Below are 25,350 nucleotides of genomic sequence, written 5' to 3'. Positions count from 1 at the left end.
AGACATAATACAACATGTTAGATGTGATTCCCTTTCTACAGACAACTCTGAGTACTTAGAAATTTATGAATGAGTAATAGGTAATATTTAAAGAAAAAAAGTGAAAAAATTATAAATAAATGAGATGTGGTTTGAAGAGCTTAAAAAGAACAAAGAAAAGATTATTGGCATTCCTATATCGGACTGAAGGTTAATAAATAAACTCTATCATTTAAAGATGAAAAGAAAGGGAAACATTAACGAAAATGTTGGTATTTTGCAATAAAGACAATGGGGTGTATATAGACTTATAAACAGAAATAAAATTTTAAAATATTGAAGAGAAGCAAAGAGGAAAAAGGTTAACATTTATTGAGACCCATCCACATACTAGAAGATCTCACTTAATCTTTCAATACTCCTATGCGTTAGTTTTATCACCCTCATTTGAACGCTCAGAGATGTTTGTGGCATGGCTAGGATCACAAAGATCAAGTGCAAATCTTTGCTCTGCTTCTGTCCTGTGTCCACTGCTTTTTATTCAGACACCAAACTGAGGAGAGACACCACAAAGTGATGAGAGCCTGGGCAGTATTCAGAGGGCAGGGGAAGGGCAGGGGGCACACATGGGAACAGAGGGAATAGAGTGTGTGTGTGTGTGTGTGTGTGTGCACGCGCGCTCACGCACGTGTGCTGGCATGCGGCTCAGCCACTGATAAACCTTTTCTCTATGCAGTGAAAGACAAAATTTAAAAAGTGACCCAAGTTTGCTACCTGGGTGGGTGTGGTTTTATGGATGGCTCATATATAGAGTAAAAATAAAGTGCATTCCATTTCTAATTTGTTCCAAATTTTACGCCATGGTAGAATGTTTTAAAAGTAAAGATTCTTTTTTTCTGATTATAAGTAAAAATCTACATATAAATATTTGAAAGAACCAAAAAGGTTACACTAAATCAAATTATTATCCCACTATTGAGAGATAACCACATTTTATTGCCATTCCTTACAGTGTCAACATTTTATTGTTATTCCTTTATAGTTTAAAAATGCAGGTATGTTCTAATGGAAATCAAGTGCAGTTGTAGATGCTTTGTATGTATCTGCATGTCATGTCCTTAAATAATATTAAAATAGCATTTTACTTGGTTATATTATGTTCCATTATATAGAACTTGAATTAATATTCTCTTATTTTTGCTCATTTAAGGGGTCTGTTGCCAATATTTACTACTTTAAATAATACAATAAAAACCTATCCTTCTACATAAACCTTGGCCTGCCATCATTTATGATTTCTTTAAAATATCAGAAATTAATATCAAATATTTATCTTTTACTAGTTTTAAATGGAAAATAAGCTTATTGTAAAAAAACGTGAAAATGCAAACTATGTTTACCATTAGACAATATGTAAAGAAAATAATCACCAGTACTTTTCAGAGATAAGTCCTGATAACATTTTTATGTATACTTGGGATTTTTATCTGTGTAGCTGTAATTGCTCATCAGTTTGATTTTTGATACTATCTTTGGCAGATATATTTTTAAAATCAGGTTTATGTTTGTTCATCAATCATTACATCTTTGTCTAAATTTGGGATTAATTTATACAACAGGAAATTATCATCTTTTTACTTAAAATTCAAAAGAACATCTTATTAATACGGTGTTTTAGATGACATAGCATTACTTTTGTGTAATCATTATTTTTCCAATTTTTTCCATGTTTGATAATGTACTCAGGATATCTACTTTTACTTTTAGGAGTTTTGAACATACTTTTTTTTTCCAGAGAACCTGACATTTTTCCTGAGAATTCTAAAATTTATCAGCATAGTGATTACATAATACAATATCCTAATATTTTAATGTCTTTTGTATCTGTAAGTGTATCTTATTAGGTACACTTATTAGTGGTGATTCACCTATCAAATACTCAGTGGCTCCCCACTGCTCACAAGAAGAAAAAATAAAAAAAAAGATGATGTCCGAATTATTTACATGCTATTCCAGATCTCCACAGCTAGGCACTGATCTACTTTTCTAATTTCTCTTTCTTCATTCTCCAATAAATTTATGTTTTATAGACACCCCTTACCATTCCCTTAGAACAAAGAATATGCACTTCTGTGGTTCTGTACATTTGTGGGTTGAATTTCCCCAAATGACAATTCACTGTCTGCTCTTTCTTGGCTCATCAGAATAAGTACCCTGTCCTCTCTGCATGGAGTCTTCTGATACACTATCACAACCCCACCAATTTAAGGGGCAGTGTGTGGTTTCTTTCCCATTTTACTCAAAGCCCTCTGTGCTTCGACTATGATAACATTCATTCTTCACTGTTTTCCATGTCCCTACTTGCCTGTAAGGTCATCCTAGATAGCAGGACTCTGGACAATCATTTTTATGTCAACTAACCTACTAAAAATAAAAAAAAAAGTCAATTTAAGACCAGACTGGTTGGTTGCTTGTGTTCCCTAGAAATAAACACATCATTTATTTAGCCTCCTTTTCCTCACGTAATGAAGCCAATCCAAATAATCTTTGTTTACTGTAAAATTGACATAACCAATTGATTTTGTTAGAACCAAGATCTTTCACTGTCTACCAGAAGAGTATAATCATAAATATAAAAACCTACATCTATGCCATGAATGGCTCCTCCTTCAATGTAGTGACTTGTGCAGTGTGCAACCTATAGTACCTTACATACATTACCATCCATGCCTCCCCATCTTCGTATTATATTTTTTTCAGTGTTTATTATTTACTTTAATGTATGAGCCAAGGACATAAATTAAATATATTATGTGGTTTATTTGGAGAGACTGCAAACAGTATTTTCCTTCTACCAGAAAAATTAATCTGAAGAAAGCTGATCCCAGTAGGAAATATTAACTATCATCCTTGCATTAAAACTTACTTATCACAATCACTTTTCACTTTTCTTTGAAAATCTTTCCTGATTATTTTAAATGGTCCTAGCCCTCTCCAGTCTAAACACGCAAAGCATCTGTGTCAATCTATATTTGGAACCAAATGCACATTACCTGTACATAATATCAACATCGTTAGTTGTATATTGCTCATATATCTACAAAAATTATCTCATGATGTAAATATATCAGCATTAACACTTAGTATATGTATGATCTAGGACAAGTTATTTAAACTCTCCAAATCCGTTTTCTTATTTACATAATGGAGAGAATACTGGTCTTGTGTCATTGTTGGAATAATTAAAGGACAGAGATTATCCTAAGTGTGCTAAACGGTGCCTCCTGTCTTCAGAGAAAATAGGACCCCACCCATAGTCCTTGCTGAAAATGTGGACCTAGGCATAATAATGTCCTCTCATCCATATAGGTCACAAGTCAATCAGTGGACATGATGTTGAACCAATCAGATGCTCTCTCTGAGAAATTAGTACATTGAAATAGTAGATAATTTCAGTTAAACGGACTATGGAAACCTGACCAACATGGTCATGTAGTTAGAGCCAAAGAAGATAACAAAATCATTGCAATACCACAGCATCCCTGGCGGCTATGAGAGAAAGATGGATCATGGTTAAATAAAGGCAGACATTTCTTGATAGAAGAGGGTAGACATGCAAACAGAAGAACTGAAAAAGGAAGAAAGAAAGAAAGAAAGAAAGAAAGAAGAAAGGAAGGAAGATGAAAAGAGAAAGAAAAAGGATGGGTGGATAGAAGAAAGGAAGGACGGAAATTAGGAAGGAAGGAAAGAGGGAAGTTAAGAAGGATGGAGGAAGGAAAGAAGGAAGGAGGGGAGAAAGGAAGGAAGGAAGGAAGGAAGGGAGGAAGGAAGGAAGGAAGGAAGGGAGGAAGGAAGGAAGGGAGGAAGGAAGGAAGGGAGGAAGGAAGGAAGGAAGGAAGGAAGGAAGGGGAAAAGAGAAAGAAAAAGGATGGGTGGATAGAAGAAAGGAAGGACGGAAATTAAGAAGGAAGGAAAGAGGGAAGGAAAGAAGGGTGGAGGAAGGAAACAAGGAAGGAGGGGAGGAAGGAAGGAAGCAAGGGAGGAAGGAAGGAAGGAAGGAGAAAAATGCTTAGACCCAGAGAAAGAGAAATAGAGTAGCTATTTTCTATATCACATTAAGCCTTGGAGATAACAAGCTTTCTATTTCGAATAGATTTTTCTATATCTTTGTAACAAATTCTCCACTGAGGTTCAGTTTTTTTGGAATGGTTTTTGAACCCAAAAAATCCCTTATTTGAATGAAAAGAGCATAGCACCTTTTCTAGTCCACTCTAGACACGCTAGAATGGAAGTTTTCACTAATCAAGACTATAAACTCAAAGGAAAGGATGACAGTACAACCATTATTTATTTTAATTAAAAAAAATCCATTATCCACACTACATAGATGAATTTTGTTTCTGCTAAACTGAGTTGCATTGCTGGTCTCATTTTGGATTCCTGTAAATACAATCCAAGCATGCAGGAAACAGACTTCTCCCCTACCCATGCCTTTTCGCCTATTGAAAACTGTAAACACTTACAAGATTCAGTGCCATAATGATTACAAAATTGATACAGACAGCAGCAGCTGATGTTGCAAATTGCCAGTGTTGTTTGATGAAATTCCACTTGAACGATGCAAACTGTTCCATGACAACCAGGCGATACACGACAACAGCAAACACTGCAGTGATCACCAAAGAAATCTACAATAAGGGAGACCAGAGGAGACATCCATATTTTGCATAATTCACAAACCAAAAGCAATACCATAGATAAATATACTGCCCCCACAGAGCTAAAGGAGTTGCCTTTTCCAAGAAAGAATACATCATTTTTTTTCTTTTAAGTGATTGAGTTACATTAGAGTCAAAATACATATTGTAAGATTTAAGTTGCTCAAATTTCCACTTGCAAGTGGAATGCTTAGTCTTAATAAATTTCAGGGAAACACAAAAAATATCCATTTTATCTTAGATGATTTTTGTTTCTCTGAAAGAGTGTTTTATTTAAAGATATTCCCAAATTGTCTTTGCAATAATTCATGACTTGCCGTGATTTTAATTTTGTTTAATAGTATGTAGTACCAAGGTATTGAGCTGGATATGATTTCTTGCGCTCTGAGGGTTGCAAAATAAGTCGGTATCTTAGAACTTCCTTCTAAACATGGAATCCAACAACATTCTGATACTGATGGTTATACTTTACCATGAAGAATATTCCTGAGATAGAAACAAGAAGACGAGTGACTTTGTCTGAGGAAGGCTGATGTGGCTCAGGTTTCCCACTAATGGGATTCACTCTCTCCATCTTATAATACTTGGCTTCAAACTGGGGACGAAGTGTTTCCTGGAAGAGAGACTAAAGTTACCTACTTATCAAAGTCATAAATTAAAAAAAAATCATCCAGTGGTTGATACAAAATTCCTGGATTTTGGCCTACTTTTATAACAAGTCTTGGAAAAGAAGCAACTTAAAAAAAAATAAAATGCCAATTATTTTCCAGATAATCCCTAACATATATATTAATTAGCACAATTTTTCAGTAATGTCATTTTAGGAAATATCATGGAAGTGCTTTGAAAAAAATTACATAACTCCATCAATGAGCTCTCTTCTCTTCCTGAAATAAGAAATGTTGTTAGTAAAAAACACCAAGGGAAAATCTAATGGTGTTTAATTGCTTCCAGCTTGGATGTTAAGGACAGTGAATAATTTTCTGCATCATGTGTTATCCCAGTTTCTCTATCTCCTGGTATCATAACATCTTACCTCCTCTTCTTCCCATTCAATAAGGTCCCAAGTATAGGTCAGTGTACTTCTTCTCCTTTTCCAAAATTCCAAGAAGACGGTGGCTACAGATAATATTAATTATTATTATTATTATTATTATTATTAATTATTTACCCTTTACCCAACCACATCACATTCTTTCATCATTGCTTTTCTTTTTTGGATTAATGCATTTCCACTGCATTGTTAAATTATTAAAACAAATTAAACTTGTATTTATATAAATGGACTTTTATTTTTCCCTCACCCCTTCCTCCATGTCTCTGTACATTACTGTCAGCATAAACTCCTAGAATGTAATTTTTTTCAATGGATTATAAGCATAGACCTTTGCTAGTATGACCTATCAAAGTGATGCTACAAGAGATGGTCAGTATTAGTGAGCTAAATATATATTGTCCCTTTTGACTTGTATACGCTTATTCAAAATCATCTAAAAGACGTAGAGAACGGCTTCTCCAGCCAGTAATGACAATAAAGACTAGATGCTACTCCTCCAGAACCCAGAGAGGGATGGGTTGGGAGAGAGAGAGGAAAAGCACAAGGTATCATGGTGGAAGGAGAAGAAAAGAAAAAAACCAGAGAAAACACTTGGATGCATTTTCTAGGTGAACTCAGCATGGACTACAAAGGCCTCCATGGAAAAAGTAAAGAAATGCCTGAACCATAATGTGAATATTCTGTGTAAACAATTAAGCGAGATTGATTTTTTTTCTGGTAAGTGGTCTTTATCTTACAGCAAGCATTCAAGACTTTGTGGACATCATTAAGACCTCATACATGCATTCTTAAAAGCTGTGGTACCATTCATCCATCTAACCATCCATCCATCCATCCATTTGCTGTTCTCTCATTTGGGACAAGGAACTCTAACCTCAGGGATCTTCTTATCTGGTAGAGTGAGACAGTAATCTAAATAAAGTTAACTTACATTGTAGTAAGAGTTATAATGAAGGAAGAATTACAGCAAAAACATAGAAACACGTGTCTTTGGGAAAAGACCACCACCACCACCACAAGCAGTTGATAGAGCAAAGGAGTGAAGTCTTCTTTCCTATCTGTGAATACAGCCTCTTGCCTTCTTCGCAAAAGAATGCCAGGGGAAGATGATTCTGAGGTTTTGTTGTCTTTTCTTTATAATTAGAAATCAGCCCTAATATTGGTTAGAAAATACAATATTCATAATCACATTATCTTATATCTCACTTTCTCACATAGGATTTAACTTTGTCACTTTCTTTTTTTTTAAGTTTATTTATTTTGAAAGAAAGAGAGAGTGAAGGCATGAGGTGGGGAGAGGGGCAGAGAGAGAGGGAGAGAGAGAATCCCAAGCAGGCTCTGCTCTGTCAACGCAGAGCCCAATGTGGGGCTCGATCCAATAAACCGTGAGATCATGACCTGAGCCAAACCAAGAGTCAGGTACTTAACCAACTGAGCCACCCAGGTGTCCCTAATTTTGTTACTTTCATAACACAGGTAGATATGGCAGGTATTACTCTCATCAGACTTTTGAAACAAAGGTATGAGTTTACTGTGTCCAAAAACACATAGCTAATAAATTGTAGAGTCGGGACTGAAACTCTTGCTAGTTATTGTCCATACAATCTTTATGGCTTTAATTTTTTCCCCAGTCCTACTCTATATGTTATAAACTGATTTTCTATACAGTTTTATAAGAGGAAGTATGGCTAAAAGAATCAAGATAGCCAAGCACATTGACAGGAAGATAAATGAAGTTTTCCAAATACTTGATCTGCTATAAAAAGAGTTGGCCATGATTACTGTTACCAACAGGGAGATCTAGAACTTAAAACATAGGTGGGATATAGAGGAAGTACACTGAAGGAGAGACACAGAGAAATAACTTATTATGGAAGGAAAACTGAAGAAAGAAAAGCATTGTGTTAAAATAGGCAGCTATGATATGAAGTGATGACACAGAATGTGCAATAAAATTCTAATTATTACTGACTTCAGTCAAGGTTTAAAGTTTAAATGTGTCACATGGTCATTTCCTAATGTATCTTTCCAGCAAAACTCTTCCTAGAAGCATCTCCCAGAAAATCTAAGAAATAAAGGTAATCTTGGTTTTTGTGAGCCTGAAGGCTGGCTTTGGTGTAATTTTAACTTTCACAAATCTTTGTCCTTGGGATAAACTAGGCTTCGTGTTAAAGATCCATTCTCAGTTTGAGATATATTCATTTTATTCACAAATTATTTAAACTCAAGTGAATCAATATTCTCACTTAAAAATTTTTTTAGTTAGAAGGAGGTCATGCAATTTATCAGTATACCAAACATCAAAGAAGGAAGGAAAGTACTACTTATTAACTCCTACTAAACTTAATAAAAACAAAATTAATAAAATTAGCTAACTTTGGAAATTGGAATAGTGGTTGCTTCTGAGGCTAGGGTGACTGACAGGTGGTATGAGAGGACTACTGGAGGTGATTAAAATATTCCATTTATTTTTTTAAAGTCTACTTATTTATTTTTGAGAGAGAGAGAGAGAGACAGCATGAGCAGGGGAGGGGCAGAGAGAGGAGAGAGAGAATCCCAGGCAGGCTCTTCACCATCAGTGCAGAGTCTGATGCAGGGCTCAAACACATGAAACTGTGAGATCGTGACCTGAGCTGAAAACAAGAGTTGGATGCTTAACCTACTGAGCCATCTAGGAGCCCTGAAATATTCCATACTTTTAACAGGAGAGGAGGCTATAAAAGTTTGTCATTTTCGAAAGTGATCAAAACATATCTACGGAGATTTCATTGCATGTAAATTATACCTCAAAAGACCATATTTTAGAAAGTAAGCAAATTTTGAGATACCAAATGATGAAAAATATCAATGGGCTTGATTCTTACGACAACCCTGAAGTTTCCCCCAGGTTTACAGCAGGAGGCTCTGAGCTTGAGTGAGGGCCTGAAAAGGAAGCGGGATTCTGGGAAGACCGTATCTCATTGTACAGCCAATTTCAGAGCAGATGCAAAACTCCAATTATGAACTTGGGCAATTAGATGGGACCTGAAGAGTAGGCTGAACCTTAGGAAGGCTTGCATGGTACCCTGACACAACTATATCAAACAGCCATGGAAAGAAGAAAGGGTATTTACATATGCCAAGACCTGAGAAAAAGGGTGGAGCGGAAGCATCCCGCTGAAGTGGCCTCAAGGTCCTTTCAAGTAGGTACAGGTGTGTGGCCTAATATAAACACAGCAGGAAAGACTGAGACTTACCATAAACTGCAAAGTGCTCAGTCCATCTAAACGCACTCAAACTTCAATAATACATAATCAAATAAACCACCACACTGCCCTGAGCCATCAACAAGATATGTCCCTCTGGCTCACATTTTGCCTCCTACACTAAAAAGTAAATTCTAAAAAGTAAATTCTAGATCATGACATGAGCCAAAGTCAGACGCTTAACTGGCTGAGCCACCCGGAAGCCCCAAGGTCTTCTGACCATTTATATTTTTTAAAGTTTTAATAATGTTTACTTATTTTAGGGGGAGAGAGAGAGAGCGAGCAGAGCAGGGGAGGGGAAGAGAGAGGGAGGCACAGAATGTGAAGCAGGCTCCAGGCTCTGAGCTGTCAGTACAGAGCCTGAAGCGAGGCTTGAACTCACGAACTTCGAGATCAAGACCTGAACCTAAGTCGGATGTTTAACCGACTGAGCCACCCAGGCGCCCCATGCCCATTTCTTAAGTGGGTTGTTTGTTCTTTGGGTGTTGAGTATCTCTTGATAGTAGAGGATGAGAGGATGAACTGGCATCTAGTTCAGGATTAAATAACTGGTATGGGAATTTCGAGAAGAATTAGGAGTCTTCTAATCAGTGACTTCTAAAGGAGTATATTATAAGCCATGAAAGTGACAAGCAAATATTCATAATTTTATTGTAATTGGTGGTGAAAATTTTGGCATGCACTCATGTGGAAGGACAAAGGAACAATGGCTCAGAATGAGCAGGGTGGCAGAAACCGTGAGATGGTAAAGAGGACAGGTAGTACATTAAAGTTTCTCAATGTAAAAGTGAAAATACTTTAAACATGAAAATGTATAAAGGAAAAATAATTTCACCTAGAACAAAGTGTCAATACAAATATAGATGCTGATGAAGTTATAGAAAGTTATAGTATATTGTATATATATGTGTATATATAGTGTGTATATATGATAAGTAGCTAGATAAATCAGATATATTATAGTTATATATACATAGTGCCCAAAAGAAAATATGCCAGGTTTTAACACTAATTGTCTGTGGGAAATGGATTATAGAGCAGTTTTATTTCCTACAAAGTATACATTGTACAAGTTGTACAACCGCCTATGTTCTTTTTACCCTTCTGTGTGTAGAGTTTATCAACTCTTCCTCTTGGTCCTGTGAAACTGGGTTGCAGATGGGGGAGGAAGATAAGAGGCCTCCATTGGAGAAGGGCATTTTGTTATCAGGGCAAAGTCAGCTTTCACATGAGTCATGGAGGTAGGAGGAATATTATGGAAAAGCTGAGGATGATGTGGCATAATTCTGTCCCTCGGCAAGTATACATTGTGTTTATTTTTTTTTTACTCCTGCCTCTGACTATAGTGACAGTTTTCTCCACTTAAAAAAAATTTAAAATACACAGGCTGCATCTTGAATTTCCATTTCCTCATGTCCAATTCCAGTGGCTTCCCTTTGTGATCTAAAGCCAATGGCACAGAGTAACAGAATCGTAAAGTTAAGCATCTCAAAGAGGTTAGATTCTATATGTAGTTTTCTCCATTATTTCAAATTTCAGAAAACAAGGCCCAGAGTGGTTGACAAGCATCACTGACCTTGTCTAGAAATCTGCCAAAGCATCTACAACACTTTACCTTCTTCTACATCTGCTTTCATCTACACTTAGAAGTTAAATTTCTAGAGTTTCTTTCTTCCTTAGCATTTTTAGTGTTTGGCACACTGACATACTCAGTTAATGTTACATTGAACTGAATTTAAAAAAATTTTTTAAGCTTATTTATTTTGAGTGAGTGAGAGAGAGAGCGTGTGTGGAGAGGGGCAGAGAGAGAGGAGGGAGAGAATCCCAAGCAGGCTCCACGTTGTCAGCACAGAGCCCAGTGTGGGGCTCTAACTCATGAACCATGAGATCATGACCTGAACTGAAACCTAGAATCAGACGCTTAACTGACTGAGCCACCCAGGTGCCCCTGATCTGAATTTTTGAGTGGAATCCAGTGATTGTGACTCCAACTTCTGGTTAAGTGCTCTTTCCATTATTCCAGAGGTTTTCAAATGATGCTCCATGGAGATATGGGAAGAGAGTCCCATAGAGAAGTCCCTTCTATACCTGTTTTATATATTAAGCAATTAAGTTCAATTTGACTTGGAACAATTATTATTTAAAAAGCTTTAAAAACGACTTCACTACATTCAGGGGTAGGAGCTCATGGAGAAGGAGCAGGGGAAAGAGGTCAATCCCCAGCACAAAGGAAGTTAAATATGTCTGAATACAGAGAGCAAAAAGGAATTCCAAGTATTGTTTTCATCAGAAGAGATAAAGATTTAAAGCCTTCTCGAAAGAAGACCCGCTGAAACAACAGTTTATCAGAGCAACACTTCTGAGATCGCCAATGTAGATAACATCCAAGTACCACTAAAGACTCTCTTCCACTCCCCAGATTTATTTTCAGTAACATCCTCAAGCATAATGTGCCTTTCCCACAGAGGATTGCAACATCACTATACATGAGGTAGAAATAGAAACCTCACAGAACAGGTTCTACCATTAGCAGAAGGGCCTCGAATGTGGAACACTTGGTGTGTCCATGCCCAGAGAAAGCTACTTTCTCCCCCGCCTCCCCGCCTTAGAACCTTACAAAAAATATAGTTCATGGAGTTCTTTACATAACTATAAAGTAGGCTAATCAATAGAAAGACCTTATAAATATGTGGAAGTGACAAGATTTGGACTGAACTGTACTTGACACTGTGCCTTGGGAACTGGTTAGTCAGGACTTGCTTGTCTTGTTAAATTTCCTCTTTGTCTAAGGCCATCATGTCTCTCTTTAACTTTACTTCCAATTTCCCTCCCCTCCTTCTTCCTCTCTAACAACACTAAGTAGAAAAGAAAACAACAAACAACTAGGTTCTAAGAACATGGTAAGGCCAGCATTGGAACCCTAAGCACTGACAGTCTTCACCAATTCCTAAAATCAGGCTTGATAGGTTTGCCTCTAGGAAAATGCATTTAGAAGTAAGAATATACACAGAAACAGCAACATGTTATATTAAGATGCCACGAGAACTCCCACGACAATCTTGACCAGAGCATACTTTTTGATGTTAAGAGTCCCTCTAAAGCTACCTCTTCTGTCACTCAATATGGTATTGGCATTTATGTATACACATTATAGTAGCATTTGTTCAAATTTAGATGGATACTTTCAATTGACTTGCTATAAAATTGGGAGTCCACACAAATAAAAACTCGTCAGCATTTGCCGCATAGTTTTCTAAAATATAATAACCATTTCAAGCACAGGACTAATTTCTTTTAGGCCCTTTCTTCATCTTACCATTCAACTATTTGATACACTTAAATTTCCCAATTCTGCTGGACATTTTCTGATTACAAATATAAAAACACCAGCGCAAATAACTGGACCAGCACCTTGCCTGGTTCACTTCTGAAACAGAGGTGTAGCAGTGCCTGCTTTATATGAAGCTTTCAAGAAATATATGCTGAATGAAGAAAATAAAAGAAAGAAGGAAATAAAAGTCATCTACACTCTCACCATTGATAAACAGCTATAATTAAATTTTTGGTAATTCCATCCAAATATTTTTCTTGAACAGTGTATTTATGACTGGTATGTACCCAAAGGTATGGTCACACCGGTTGTTAATTTATGACTGAAAAAAGAAAAAAACATGCAGTGCCTGGGTGACTCAGTTGATTAAGCCTCTGACTTCAGCCCAGGTCATGGTCTCATCGTTCCTGGGTTCAATCCCTGCAACAGGCTCTGTACTGACAGCTCAGAGCCTGGAGCGTATTTCAGATACTGTCTGTCTGTCTGTCTCTGTCTCTGTCTCTCTGCGCCTCCCCAACTCATACTCTGTCTGTCTCTCTCTGTCTCAAAAATAAATAAAACTTTTAAAAAATTAAAAAAAAAAGAAAAAAGAAAAAACAAATTCATAACTGAGTCTCTGAAATGCCTGACACCCCTTCATGTGCTGGCCTGACCTCTCCAGGAAAGCTTCACCAAGACAGGATACCTGACCAGTTAATCTCTGAAATAGCTTGTGGCCTCCAACCAAGTGATCCAGAACTAAGGTCTGCATTCATTTTAAGCTAGTGCCAGAGCCCTAAACAGTGTTAAAAATTTGCCTTTCCCTTATAATTCCAATTTCCCTCAGGAATTGGGTAGAGTTCACTCAGAACCGTGCTTGGCATCACCAGTGAATGACAGCAAGTATAAAATTGTGTTTTGTTTTTTTTTTACATTTTTATTTATTTTTGAGAGAGAGAGAGAGAGAGAGAGTGAGAGAGAGAGAACAAGTGGGGGAGGGGCAGAGAGAGAATGAGACACAGAATCTGAAGCAGGTTCCAGGCTCTGAGCTGTCAGCATAGAGCCTGATGCGGGGCTCGAACTCACAAACTGTGAGATCATGACCTGAGCCAAAGTCAGACGCTTAACCGACTGAGCCACCCAGGTGCCCCAAATGACAGCCAGCATAAAAGAAATGAGTGGGGTGTCTGGGTGGTCACTTGGTTAAGCGCTGGACTTTGGCTCAGGTCACAGTCGCACAGTTCATGAGTTCAAACCCCACATTGGGCTCTGTGCTGACAGCTCAGAGCCTGGAGCCTGCTTCAGATTCTGTGTTTCCCTCTCTCTCTCCCCCTCCCCTGCTCACACTTTGTCTCTCTTTCCCTCTCAAAAATAAATAAATAAACATTAAAAAATTGTTTTTAAAGAAATTACTAACTTAATTTTTATAATAAACACAACAAAATTTATCTTCTTGATCAAGTTACAGTGATCTTCAAAAAAAAAAAAAAAACCAAAAAACAAAACAAAACAAAAAAAAACACCTAGGAAAGGCAATGTGGTGCTAGACAAAGAATGTGGTTTGGAGTAGGCATGTTCTGGGTTTGCAAGCTGCCTATATGCCTTTCTAATTGTGTGACAAATGACTGGGACAGAAGCTTAAATAACGATAACTCTCCATTTTCACAACTTTGAGAGTAGTAAAATCATCTTCATAGGGGCGATGAATGAATTAAATGAGGTGAAGTTTGTAAGTGGTCTAACTATGCTTAATTCATTTTAATTGTATAACAAATTTTAATAACCAATTTTTTTCAATATTCTATTGTCATACAGAGGAAATTTTATATATAGACAAAGTTCTTGGTTTCTACTGCATAAAAGATATACAATATAAAATATACTTTATAAAATTGAAACATATTGTATATCTTTCTGCAAGAAAAATAAAGATATTGTCACTCTTTATATTTAAATTGATTCATAAATTCAGTCATAATCAGTTTCCACATACTTTTCATCTTTTGCCCATAACCTAGCAAACGACATACTGTCTGTCCTTTTTCTTCTTTTGAGTTTAAGACCGTAAAACTGCTTCTAGAGTAAATATTTTAATTCAAAACTTATTGGTTTTGAGAGTCCATTTGTCTATTCCTAAAGAAAGTATACAAAAAAAAAAAAAAAAAAGGAAAATGTGTTGCATCATAGTCCCAAAGAGGAAGAAGAGAACTAGCATTTACTGAGCACTTACATTGTCCCAGACTTTGTGCTTGCTATTTTTAAATTAACCAATATCATTTCCCCAACAACCCAGGTAAATTAAAATGTTATTGATCTCATTCAGTTGATAAGCAAATTGAAGCTCTTGCAGGTTAAGTTACCTAAGGAAGACATTTGGCTGAAATTCAAATCCAAATCCGAACGTTGACCTTTTTCTTGCCAACAGCAAAATGACTCCAAATATGGTTTGGGATAGAAATTTTTGAGCTATATAGTTTGCAGCATCCTTCTGGGAAGAAATTAGCAGCACAGATGAAAATGTTTAAGCAAATTTCTAATAGATCTAAATGAGATGGAGAACTTCGTGAAGGCTCACTGCTCATCTACTCAGTGCTCCATCAATCAAGAGTCTAAAGTTCTTTGACCTGAAATCCTTTCTGTTTTTGTTGTTGTTTGGAGCCTAAAAATGATTATTAACCATTCTCTTTTCTTTTGACTGCCTCTACCAACACAGAAATCTCTGCATTGGTCTCTTAGAGGACTTTTCCTTTGCAGTAAAACTCTAATAAGATTTTGATACATGCTTATCACTTGATTATCTGAAAAGATATATTGTTGTATTGGAAAACTATATCTGAATTTGTGGAGACAGACATGCACAAACAAACATAATGCTTCTTGATCCACAATTCAAGCAAATATTGAAGTAGTCAAAGAATAACTGAATTGTGTATATTTATAATTTTGTCTAAAAGTTCCCTGTAGATACAGCCAGAATTTCTGACTTCTTCAAATACTGGGTGGCAGAGTGGCACTGAGTGTTTTTCACAGTTGACTAATTGACTGTTGAGTCAGGGATACATTTAGTTTGGATTTAGCAAGAGACATTTATGTGGCTTGCAGGCACTTCCATAAATTTTTCAAGATTATTAACTATCTTAATACAACAATGAATTCTGGGGAAACTCCTTCCCCTTCATATGCTGACACTTTCAGGTGCCAGGCCAGGAGTTGTATGGAGAGGTGCTCTATGGCGTCCAGCACTCATAATGCAAAAGAAATAAGATATGAAGTACAGGAGCTAGAAAATATGCCATGGAAAATTATGTTTACATTTTCAACTCATATGTGAAACACATCTCAGACATTTTCAAATTTGCCACAATATTAAAAATACATGACATTACCGATAATGAGTTCTAAAGCTAAAATAAACTTTTCAAAACTATCAATAAAAAAGACTACCAATCAACCATGCTACAGGAAGAGGAAAGACTGCATTATTCTTCTACATGTTCTATGGAATATCCTTTAAACGTCATATTAAAAGGTACTTTCATAAAACACAGACAAAAAATGTAGAGCAAAAAGCATGTGGGCAGTTAATTAAAATATTGTTACCCTTCTGGATTTTTATGTTATGTATTTGAAGATTTTTTTAATTTGCAAATTTGTGATTTTTTCCCAGGTTAGTTACTTTCATACCTTATTTTGTATTCATATTTTTGTATTATTTGCTTAGAATAGCTTCGAAGATTGTGTGCCTTCTTCTCATGAATAGCTGCAATGTATCACACACATATGTGCCAGCCATCCTGCTAAATGTTTCACACATGCAAACTTATTAAAACCTCACAACAGCTTCATGTACAAGAAATGATTTTTTGGTTGCTATTTTACTCCTCCCAGATGAACTTGACTCTGTACCCCAGGTCACTCTGACTCCTAAGCCAGGGTTACTGATTTCAAACACTCCTTCAAAGGAGGGGATTTTCAATGATCCTAGGTGTCCTTCTTTAAGGGTTCTGACCTGATTTGCACATTTTTTTTTTCTGTAGCTAAGAGCTCCTAGGAACTGTCAGCTTCGTTAAATGTAACATGTTTTCTTTGTTCTCTTCAAAGTGTTTAAGGGGCTTAGAGTCCTTTGAATGGATGAAAAATCCACTTGTCATTGTTATTTGCTATCCGTGAACTTGATTTCGGAATTCCCTTCAGGTAATGGATAAGTTTCCTCTTCTTCTGCCCTGGGTTCTGAGCCAAGAAGCAAATCGAGAACCTTCTTCAGAGTCTACAGACCTAGCCTTGGCCTCTCATTCTCTCCTCGCTCTGCCCCTTGCAAGGTCGTGGCTCAGCCCTGAGGATACTCAGCAAATAAACTCTGTGTGCTGTTGCTGCCATGGTTATTATTTAGCTATTCTAGCTTTCTAACCAGAAGAAAAAAAAAGAGATGTCAGGATTTTCTAATTATCTGCCTTAATATTTAAGAAAGGATTAATAGATTGATCTTTTCCTAAAGGTGGCAAAATAAGTTATATTATGAATCTGCCAGTTTTCCCTTTTATTATATTTATGCCTTTTGGAACTTCATTAACTCCTTATAAAAATAAATTGCCTAGTTGATTAATGGAGCAACAGTCATCTAAAGTGATAAGGCTCTGTAATGAAATCAAGGCTCTGAAAGAAAGAAACTTGTTTAATGGTATACTCCTCCATCCAGGAATGAATCCGCTGTGCAGCACTTCTACACAACAGAGTAGAATGTACATGTTAGAGACAGCAATACCATTTTCCAGCAGGTTGCCACTTGCAAGGTTGAGCAGTCATTTGGGGTGCTAGGCATAAGAGGCTTCACTTCAGAACTCTTCTATGAGCACGAGTATAGAGGGAGCCCAGAACTCTCCATCTCGGCAAGATGCCCCTATGTCTGTATCCTACGCATCCACCTTTTCTCCTGTCATCACTCACAATTGGGTCCCATCACCGTGCACCTTAACTCTGTTCATATCAGTTACCTAAAGAAGACCGGGATTCCAGATCATCCTTTAAACCTCAAATTTTGGTTCTCTTGTTTTAGGGCAACAGACATCGCCTTTGTGATCATCTCCTATTCTTTCGCAACACTCCAAGATACTTTCACTATACCCTCTTGTGTTCAAAGTCATCAACAGTAATGTCTTTTCTGTCCCCCCACCTTCTTGCTCTAACCGAAACCTGGGACAACCCTGAAACCCTAATTTCCATGCAGCATTCTCAGGTAATAGCTATTTGTCTCCCATACTAATGGGGACTGAAGATGAGGTGGTGAATTTCTTGCTCCTCGTTGCTGCTTCAAGACCATTTCCTCTCCCTCCTAGTTAAAGGTTCACAGATTTGAGTCTCACATTATCAATCCATACTTTCTACTACCTCTCCTAGTGGATGTCACCTACCATTGGACACTTCTCTAGCTTTTCTAAAGATTGTTAAATTCTTGGCTCGGTGTAAATCTTTCAACAGGACTCCTAAAATAATTCTTTGAAATTGCAATATACACATATCATCTTTCTAGGACCTTGGCTCTATCTTAAAAGTTGTTTTCTCCTACTCTATTTCACTCATGTACTCCCATAGCATACTTTTGATCAATGACTGCAAACTCTCTAAAATCTCCAATGATCAGTTCCATCCTCCTAGCTTACTCTCCAAAACCTCCAATTCCAATAATCCTTTGACTCAGATTTTCAATCCATTGACTCTTGACCAAGATTTTTCAGTTCTCAGCCCATTATATTTTGACTGTCCTTTCCTCCCCTTGTGCCCACACTTTCTTCTTTATGATTCTAATCGTCTGCCATTATACTCACCCACTTGTGTATACCCCCAGGGTTCTGACTCTTGTCTCAGCTTATGATAAACTCATAGTTTTATCGGACCCTAGTTAAAACCAACGCTCCATCTGTATCCTGTCTATCTGTATTCACGCACACCAGCATCACTGGAGGAAAACATAGGTATGCTGCGGGGAGTTGATTTGTTTTAAATTAATGATTTGACTGGAGTTGTGCCATGCTGTCATACCTTCTCTTTTCTCTTTTAACATCTAGCACATACACTCCTAACACTCTCAGTTGCAATTTTGCTGTCTACCTCATTATTATAAATAAGGTGTACTGAGGTGCCTGGGTGGCTCAGTCTGTTAAAAGCATCAGATTCTTGGATTTCAGCTCAGGTCATAATCTCACAGTTTGTGAGTTTGAGCCCCACATTGGGCTCTGGGCTGAAAGCCTGGAGCCTGCTTGGGATTCTCTCTCTCTGTTTCTCTGTCCTTCCCCTGCATCATGCCCTCTCTCTCTCTCTCTCTCAAAATAAATAAACATCAAAAAAAAAGTATACAGAAAAAAATTACCCACCAAACCACATCTACCCACAATTATCTACACTTTTGTGCAATAACGTCTACACTCTCACCTGCTACAACAAAAGATTTATGAACACATAGTTAAAATGAACTTTCTCACAAACTATCAACCAACTCTTATTGCTTGCTGAAGCAAACTGTTCAATAATGTACATGTACAATCATACAAAGATGCCAAGAACTATCCTCAAGTGAAAAAAGAAAGCAGATTTCATATCTGAATGAGCCAACAATTGGAAGAATATCCTAGGTAGAGGAAAAGTGAGTTTGCAGATGTCTTATACTTACTATTTTCACTGTTTTTGTTATTATTGTTAATTATATTCATTTGTTTATATACTTATTTAATTCATTCATTTATACATTTATTGAGAATTTAGTCTGTTAAAGGAATTACTCTAGCTCTGTGGATAAAGCAATTGAGAATGCAGACAAAAAATGCTTGCTTTCATGAGTTTTCTAGTACAGGAACAGACAATAAACAGCAAAAATAAGATACAGGGGATGTTAAATGGCGATAAGTAGTATGGGTAAAACAATGCAGGGAAAGGAGATAGAATAGGTCAAGAAAGGAGGGTTGTAGACTTTATAAGGTGACCGTGGAAAGCCTCTCTGTCAGGAAAAAAAAATCAATTAAAATTGGAGAAAAATTATTTCATTTTCATCCAATTATCATTTACTGAGTATATTTACTATGTGCCAAGGTGTGGACATGAACACAAAATAATTCAGCATGTTTCCATGCTTAGTTGGAATCATCTCGACTTCTATTCGCATTGGTGCTGAACCTTTAATTTCTACCATCTCTAAACAAAAATTATTATAGTTAGGACCAATGGAGTCCTACTAAGTGTCAGATAATGCAGAATTACTTTCCCTATCTTGTCTCATCAACTCCCCACAGGTGACTAGGAGGTAGGTGGCACTCTTTCTATTTTACAAATAAGAAAGCAGTCTTGGAGAAATATGATGGTGATCAGGCTAGCTCATGAAACCAGTAAGTAGCAAAACCAGGATTCAACAAGGAAATTATGACTTGGTATCTTGAGCCTTTCCTACCATGCATGCTGCTCTCTTGGTGATTATGAGCCAGGAGTACCCAGCCAGAGGGACAGCCTCAGAGTTCTGGCACTGAATAAAGATTCAGTAGGGCTACCTTATGCTTATAAAGCCTGGTAATATAGGCAGACCATGCCGGCAGTGGTAATGCTCTAAGGAGGTAGTGTTTGTTTTTCAATTGTTTCCGTCATCTTTTAGCAATACCCTCCACTCTCTTTCTGGCTTTTTTTCCCTTTGATGGAACTGGCAGGGGAGAGGCGCCCCGATTTATTAGGGTTTTCTTAAATCGGGTGTTTACAACCTTCCCTAGCTCCCGGTTTATGTAAGTATGCATACAAGTATGTACACCTGCATATATGTATATGCTATGTCACAACTTCTACTTAACAAAGGACATTGTTGTAGAATGTCCTTAGCAACAAAATGGAGCACTTAATGTTTCCATAAAGATACAGTTAAATGAAGAAGATCATATTATAATGCCATATGACTCAGGAAGAAAAAATAGGCTTATATTAAACAATTGTTAGTGTTATCAACCATAAGGAATTTCCCAGTCATCAATTTCCATTGTATCTCTGAAGAATATCATTAAATTATCCTCAAATAATATAACCATGATGCTGCTTGTTTAATTATTATTCAAGTATTTCTTTTTCTTAAAGTGCCCATGCCCCTAGGGAGAGACAAAACATAAATTCAATTTATATCTTGTTTCAAACTCAGAACCTGCTATTAATGATCTATTGCAAAAAATTTCCTATGTGTGACATCAGCATCAGGCATGTGATGCTATAGGATTTGCATATATCTTTTTTATACAAATAAAATATCTTTTTTATATTTTGGATCCAGAGCAATCTTTTAATTTTATTTGAGGCATGGTCCCAAGCTACATTCTGGTTCCATTTTCAGACCCATCGGTGACAATAATGTAACTTCGTGTTCTAGAAACTCCACTTGTTATCAGTTCTACCATTTCAGACAGACAAAGGTTTGCTTCTTCCAGTATATATTACGAGAGTTAATGGGTGGGAAGCAATTGGAGAGTGCCAGATGAAAGGTACCATAGTAGGTTAGTACAAAAAAAAATAGGTAGGGCATCACACAATGTGTCATCTCAGCTGGCTTGGCTAATAAAAGTGCCAGCTAATTGTCTCTTACGGCTGTTGAGTCCCTCTGGAGAAACGAGGGCCAAATGGGATTGGTCTTACCTAGAACATGGTGTATACCTGGAAATGTATCTCATGGAGACTTGTTTGTTTGGCAAGAAATTACATTTTAACTCCAACTCAGGTGATTTCACAAAGATTTCTGATCACAACCAAGTGAGCTAAGTAACCACTGAGGTGTTAAATATATGCATTATTTTTATGTTATGACTTTACTTCCAGATGTGCTCATGACAGGAAGGGTAAATAGGGTTTACATCCAGGGTCATTTTAATCAATTGGTGATGGCTGTCAGGAGAGCGGTGATGAAGAGGATTCTGAGGCCATAGGTACAGTCTCCAGAAAAGAGGGTCATGGGAGATGACTTTGACTCTTACACAGTGAAAGTAGACAGGTATAGCAGAAGTACCTTATAATTTCCATGCCTGGTATAGGCCATAATTACTACGGTCAAGTCAGAAAGTGGTAATGATATTCATACACATATCTAGGAAAATCCCTACGGGTATGGCACACCCAATCCTGCCAAATCATGTTCAGTTCTCTCAATAGACATAAAATATTTTTTCAGTTGGATTTTTTCGTAGTAACTGACTAATCTGAAAATAACCAAATGAATTCTATTAAGCTATTGCTCAGTAACCAGTTGCTTGATTTAATTTAACTTGCTTTTCTTCATACCAGTGCAGATACAGCTTAAATATCTTTTGAGGGAATGTTTTTTAGGGGTTGGCTTAATTCCTAATGAAACTCTGAAGGGGCCTTTGGGCTTCAGAAAATTTAAAACTATAGCGTTACCTTGTTCTTTCCCGGGCCAATTAACTGGGTAGATTCTTTGCATTCAATTTGAAGCTCCTGTACTCCAGCTAAAGTTTCATTTTCTCTCTCAGCAGTTGGAAACCTATCTCCTTGAACAACAGAAACTAAGCATGAAACTTAGGCATACTGAGCTCAACGGGCCTTGGCGCTGGCCCCCAAATACTGGTGTGCAGAATATCCCAGAAACTACAGTTTCACTCGGCTCCCTTTCATAAGCTGTGGAAGGAAGTGAAGGAAGCATGCCAGGTTGTTATTCAACTCCCGTATTTAATCAAGCATTGCCCGGGCACTTCTGAAACTCTTCAGCTTCTAAATTGAGAGTAAAAGCAAAGAGAACACAGGATGGAAACTACTTAAACGTGAAGGCTCTCAGGATTACTCAGGATTGTGTGGCCATTCTCCCCAAACTCCTAAAGTCAGCAAGAAAGCCCATTTCAGTCCAGGTGGTTATTTCTAACCGAATGCTTCACAGCTTTCTCAAGGATGCCAATACACATTCTTTCACTTTGTGTTAAGTGACCGACTGGTGCCCTGCACATGAGGCCCCTCACTACTGTTCGCACCACGTTTTCTCCATTCAGGTGTTTGGTACCCTACTATGAGAAAGACAGGTTTGTTTATGATCTAAGAAAACATCATAGGACTTGCACAAAGCAACAGGTGCGGGCCATGAGTCATTTTGGTGTCCTCACCTGCAAAGGGGGAAGCCAGCATGTGCCAGAAATTCCTGATACACCAAGAGACATTACCAAAATCTTTCTCCCTTTTTTTTTTTCATTTGGGGCAGGAAACAGATGACCCCTGGTTTGCCACCGCTCAAGAGACCCAGCCTGCCTCAAAGTCAAAATGGACCAACCTATGAAAGCTGGAGGGTTGGGCTTTTCTTTTTTTTTTTTTTTAAGGCCTGAATGAGGTGATATCTTCATGCTGACAGCTGAGAAGCAGGTCAGTCAGGTTCTTGGGTGCTCTATTACACAAGCAAGATTGGGCCAGCTCCACCAAATTTGGTTTCTGACACCCTCCTGCCCAGTGGGACATTGTCATACTTCACCCCTCTGCTTTCTCTAATCCTCGGCAGACGAATTGCAGCCAGGACAGCTGTCTGTGATATTTTAGTTCCTGTTTGTAAATACCTCCAAAACCTGAAGGTAAGGGTGTGCTGGGTTGCCTGGGATTCCGTCTCTCTTTCTTTCTCTCTCTCACCCTTACTTTTTCCCTTTTGCTTCCCCGCCCCCCCCCCCCTCATTTATTTACCAAAGAGAATCAAAGCAGGCTCAGCTTTTGCCACTCTGGCAAGTAGTTACGGAGATCCTTGTAAAAACAGGTAGTTGTTTTGTTAAGTAATCACCTTCCAAATGAGCATTTGCACCAAGTGACTTAGTTTTTCCAATTACTGCCAAATTTGCTACATGATGAACCAGCTGGAGAGTTAAATAAAAACCTCACTTAAAATGTACATGACTACAAGGGAGAGTTTCCTTAAATCAGATCTTAGTAAAAGTTTCAACATGTCTAAAGTGGAAATGGCAAGAATGTAAACTGATTACTTAGATTTTAATTATGCATTTTGGCTTTAAGGTTCTTGCTAAAGTACTAGAATAAGACAGGTTTTGAAGAACAATCTTTGAATTACAGGCTTCTGTATATTTTTCCAAGGATTTTATTAATCAAAAAAACTGGCAAAATGTTGTGTATGTAAACTATTTCACTTAACATGCTATGTGCTTACGGCCTGCAGTCACTGGATACCTAAAACGTTGTTAAGTCAGTTGCTTCAGAACACATCTTATGGAATGAAGGTGTGGATAAAGTTCCTTAAAATTATTTTCAGTTTGTGGTTGTGTGAAAGGCTCCTTTAATTAAAGGGATGCTTATTTACTGCTTAGCCCTTTCTATTTGATCTACTGAGGCATTTTCTACAGACAGTGAAATGTAACAGAAGGCTGAAAACCCCAAGCTTGGGAATTGGGGTCCAGAATATTTCTTTTGGAGACAGTCTTTCTTTCTAAGCTTGATACTCTTCCACCTAATTATTTATTTCAGCACTGAAGTTTATGACTAAGAATGCTCACGTGAGCTGAGATCGTGACCTAAATATTTTTCCTGGATTTACGCATACCCCAGTCTTTTAATTAGAATTATGTTCACAAACTAGAATTTTTTTTTTCCTAAAGGAAAAGTCATGTTTTTCTTTTCTTTTTAAATCAAATAAAAGTAAATGATACGCCCTAAGGTCCTCAGGTACAATCCTCCGTTCTGGCTACTAAGACTTCTCATCCTTTCAAAACCCTTTTATAAAAGAGGCATTTCTAGGAGCATAGTTCATTAGGTCCTCATTTATTGTGGCTTTCATTTAGGAACGGCAAATACTGTTGAAGATTGTAAAGGCCACTCAAGAGTAACACTCAGGGTCTGCCTGGGTTATTGGCTGCATGTCAGACTGAATTTCCTAGGACAAAGACAAACAAAACCCATCTGTCTTAATCTGTAGCCTGAGATCTATAATAAGAAACAAGCAAAAGCAACCAAGAGAGAAGAAGCACAGTCCAAGTATTGTTTAGTTATTTCACAGCAGAATCCAGGTTTTCTATTATCCCCTTCGTGTACCTGAACTAACACTGTCCTTTAACAGTTGGATTTTGACTGAGTTTAGAGTAACTAGCATTTCTCTTCCCTTGCATTGGTGGACCTCGCAGTGTACCTCCTTATTTTTAAAGCTTGGTATAAAATGGGTATGACTCAGTCACAACAGGAAGACTGGGCAGAATAATGACTTTATGCATTTAAGGGGAAGCAAAATTATGCACAGACAGTGTGAATTTGTTTCCCTCAATGGACACTGTTGCCATTTTCTCCCACCACCTCTGCAGCCCTCCATACAAAATTCAAATGTGAAACCACTTTCTAGTGCCAACACCAAAAAACAGGGGAGAAAACTGTGTTCATTTTCTCTGCGTTCCATAATTATTTTTTAAAAAGTGAAACTCATACTCTCTGAAAGCATATTTTAAAATTTGTTAACTACCAGAAACGATAAAAATAGTTCAATATATACAGACAGGTTTAGAATCTGTGTTTCAAGTATCACAAAGTGGAAGGAAATCCTCCTCTCTTTTTCTCTTCCCTTTATAATAATTCTAGTCTTAGAGGTTTTTTAAGTTTGTAATGGTCTTAGCTAGGTTCCTGTGTTATACAGTCTCCAAATTCCTCTCCTGAGTTCCCACCTAGGGGCAAGAAGGGACAAAGACCGGGAGGGGGAATGATGCTACCTGGTTCTCCCGATTTGCTCTTGCTCTACGATTGTATTTTCTGTCGTCCCATCTCTGTCTGCCTCCACAGGGCACCTGGTTGACAGATGAACTTGGGCACACATGAGCACACCAACCATCATCCGGCATAACTTCACATAACAAGGACACAGCACAGTTTTAAATATTTAAACTCTACAGATGGAGAGAGGCTGAGAGAAAAGTGCAAAGAAAAAGAGCACAGATTTCTTTTACTGCCCTTCAGAGCGCCTGTATCACCTCCTTTAGACTTTGCTGCTTACAGTGTGTCTGGTTTAAGTCAGAATGGGGTCGAACTTAACCGACATTTCCTAGTCTTTTCTCCAGC

General features: G+C 37.5%; 1 protein-coding gene across 1 annotated transcript in view; it reads right to left on the bottom strand.

Moving 5' to 3' along the window:
- Window positions 1–25,350, bottom strand: part of ANO3 (anoctamin 3) — a 413,517-nt gene that overhangs the window by 33,876 nt on the left and 354,291 nt on the right. Inside the window, exons 16-18 of the mRNA XM_047071708.1 lie at window positions 5,734–5,816; window positions 5,170–5,310; window positions 4,503–4,667 (exon numbers count right to left, since the gene is read on the bottom strand). Coding sequence (XP_046927664.1) covers window positions 4,503–4,667; window positions 5,170–5,310; window positions 5,734–5,816 — 389 coding nt within the window. The remainder of the gene's footprint in view (window positions 1–4,502; window positions 4,668–5,169; window positions 5,311–5,733; window positions 5,817–25,350) is intronic.

The sequence above is a fragment of the Lynx rufus genome, unplaced genomic scaffold (genome assembly GCF_022079265.1).
Source record: "Lynx rufus isolate CCGP_SWC_20201006 ecotype Redwood Valley unplaced genomic scaffold, mLynRuf1.p SCAF_9, whole genome shotgun sequence".
NCBI lineage: Eukaryota > Metazoa > Chordata > Mammalia > Carnivora > Felidae > Lynx > Lynx rufus.
The sequence above is the reverse complement of the archived record's forward strand: the minus strand, read 5'-3'. Positions and strand labels throughout refer to the sequence as shown.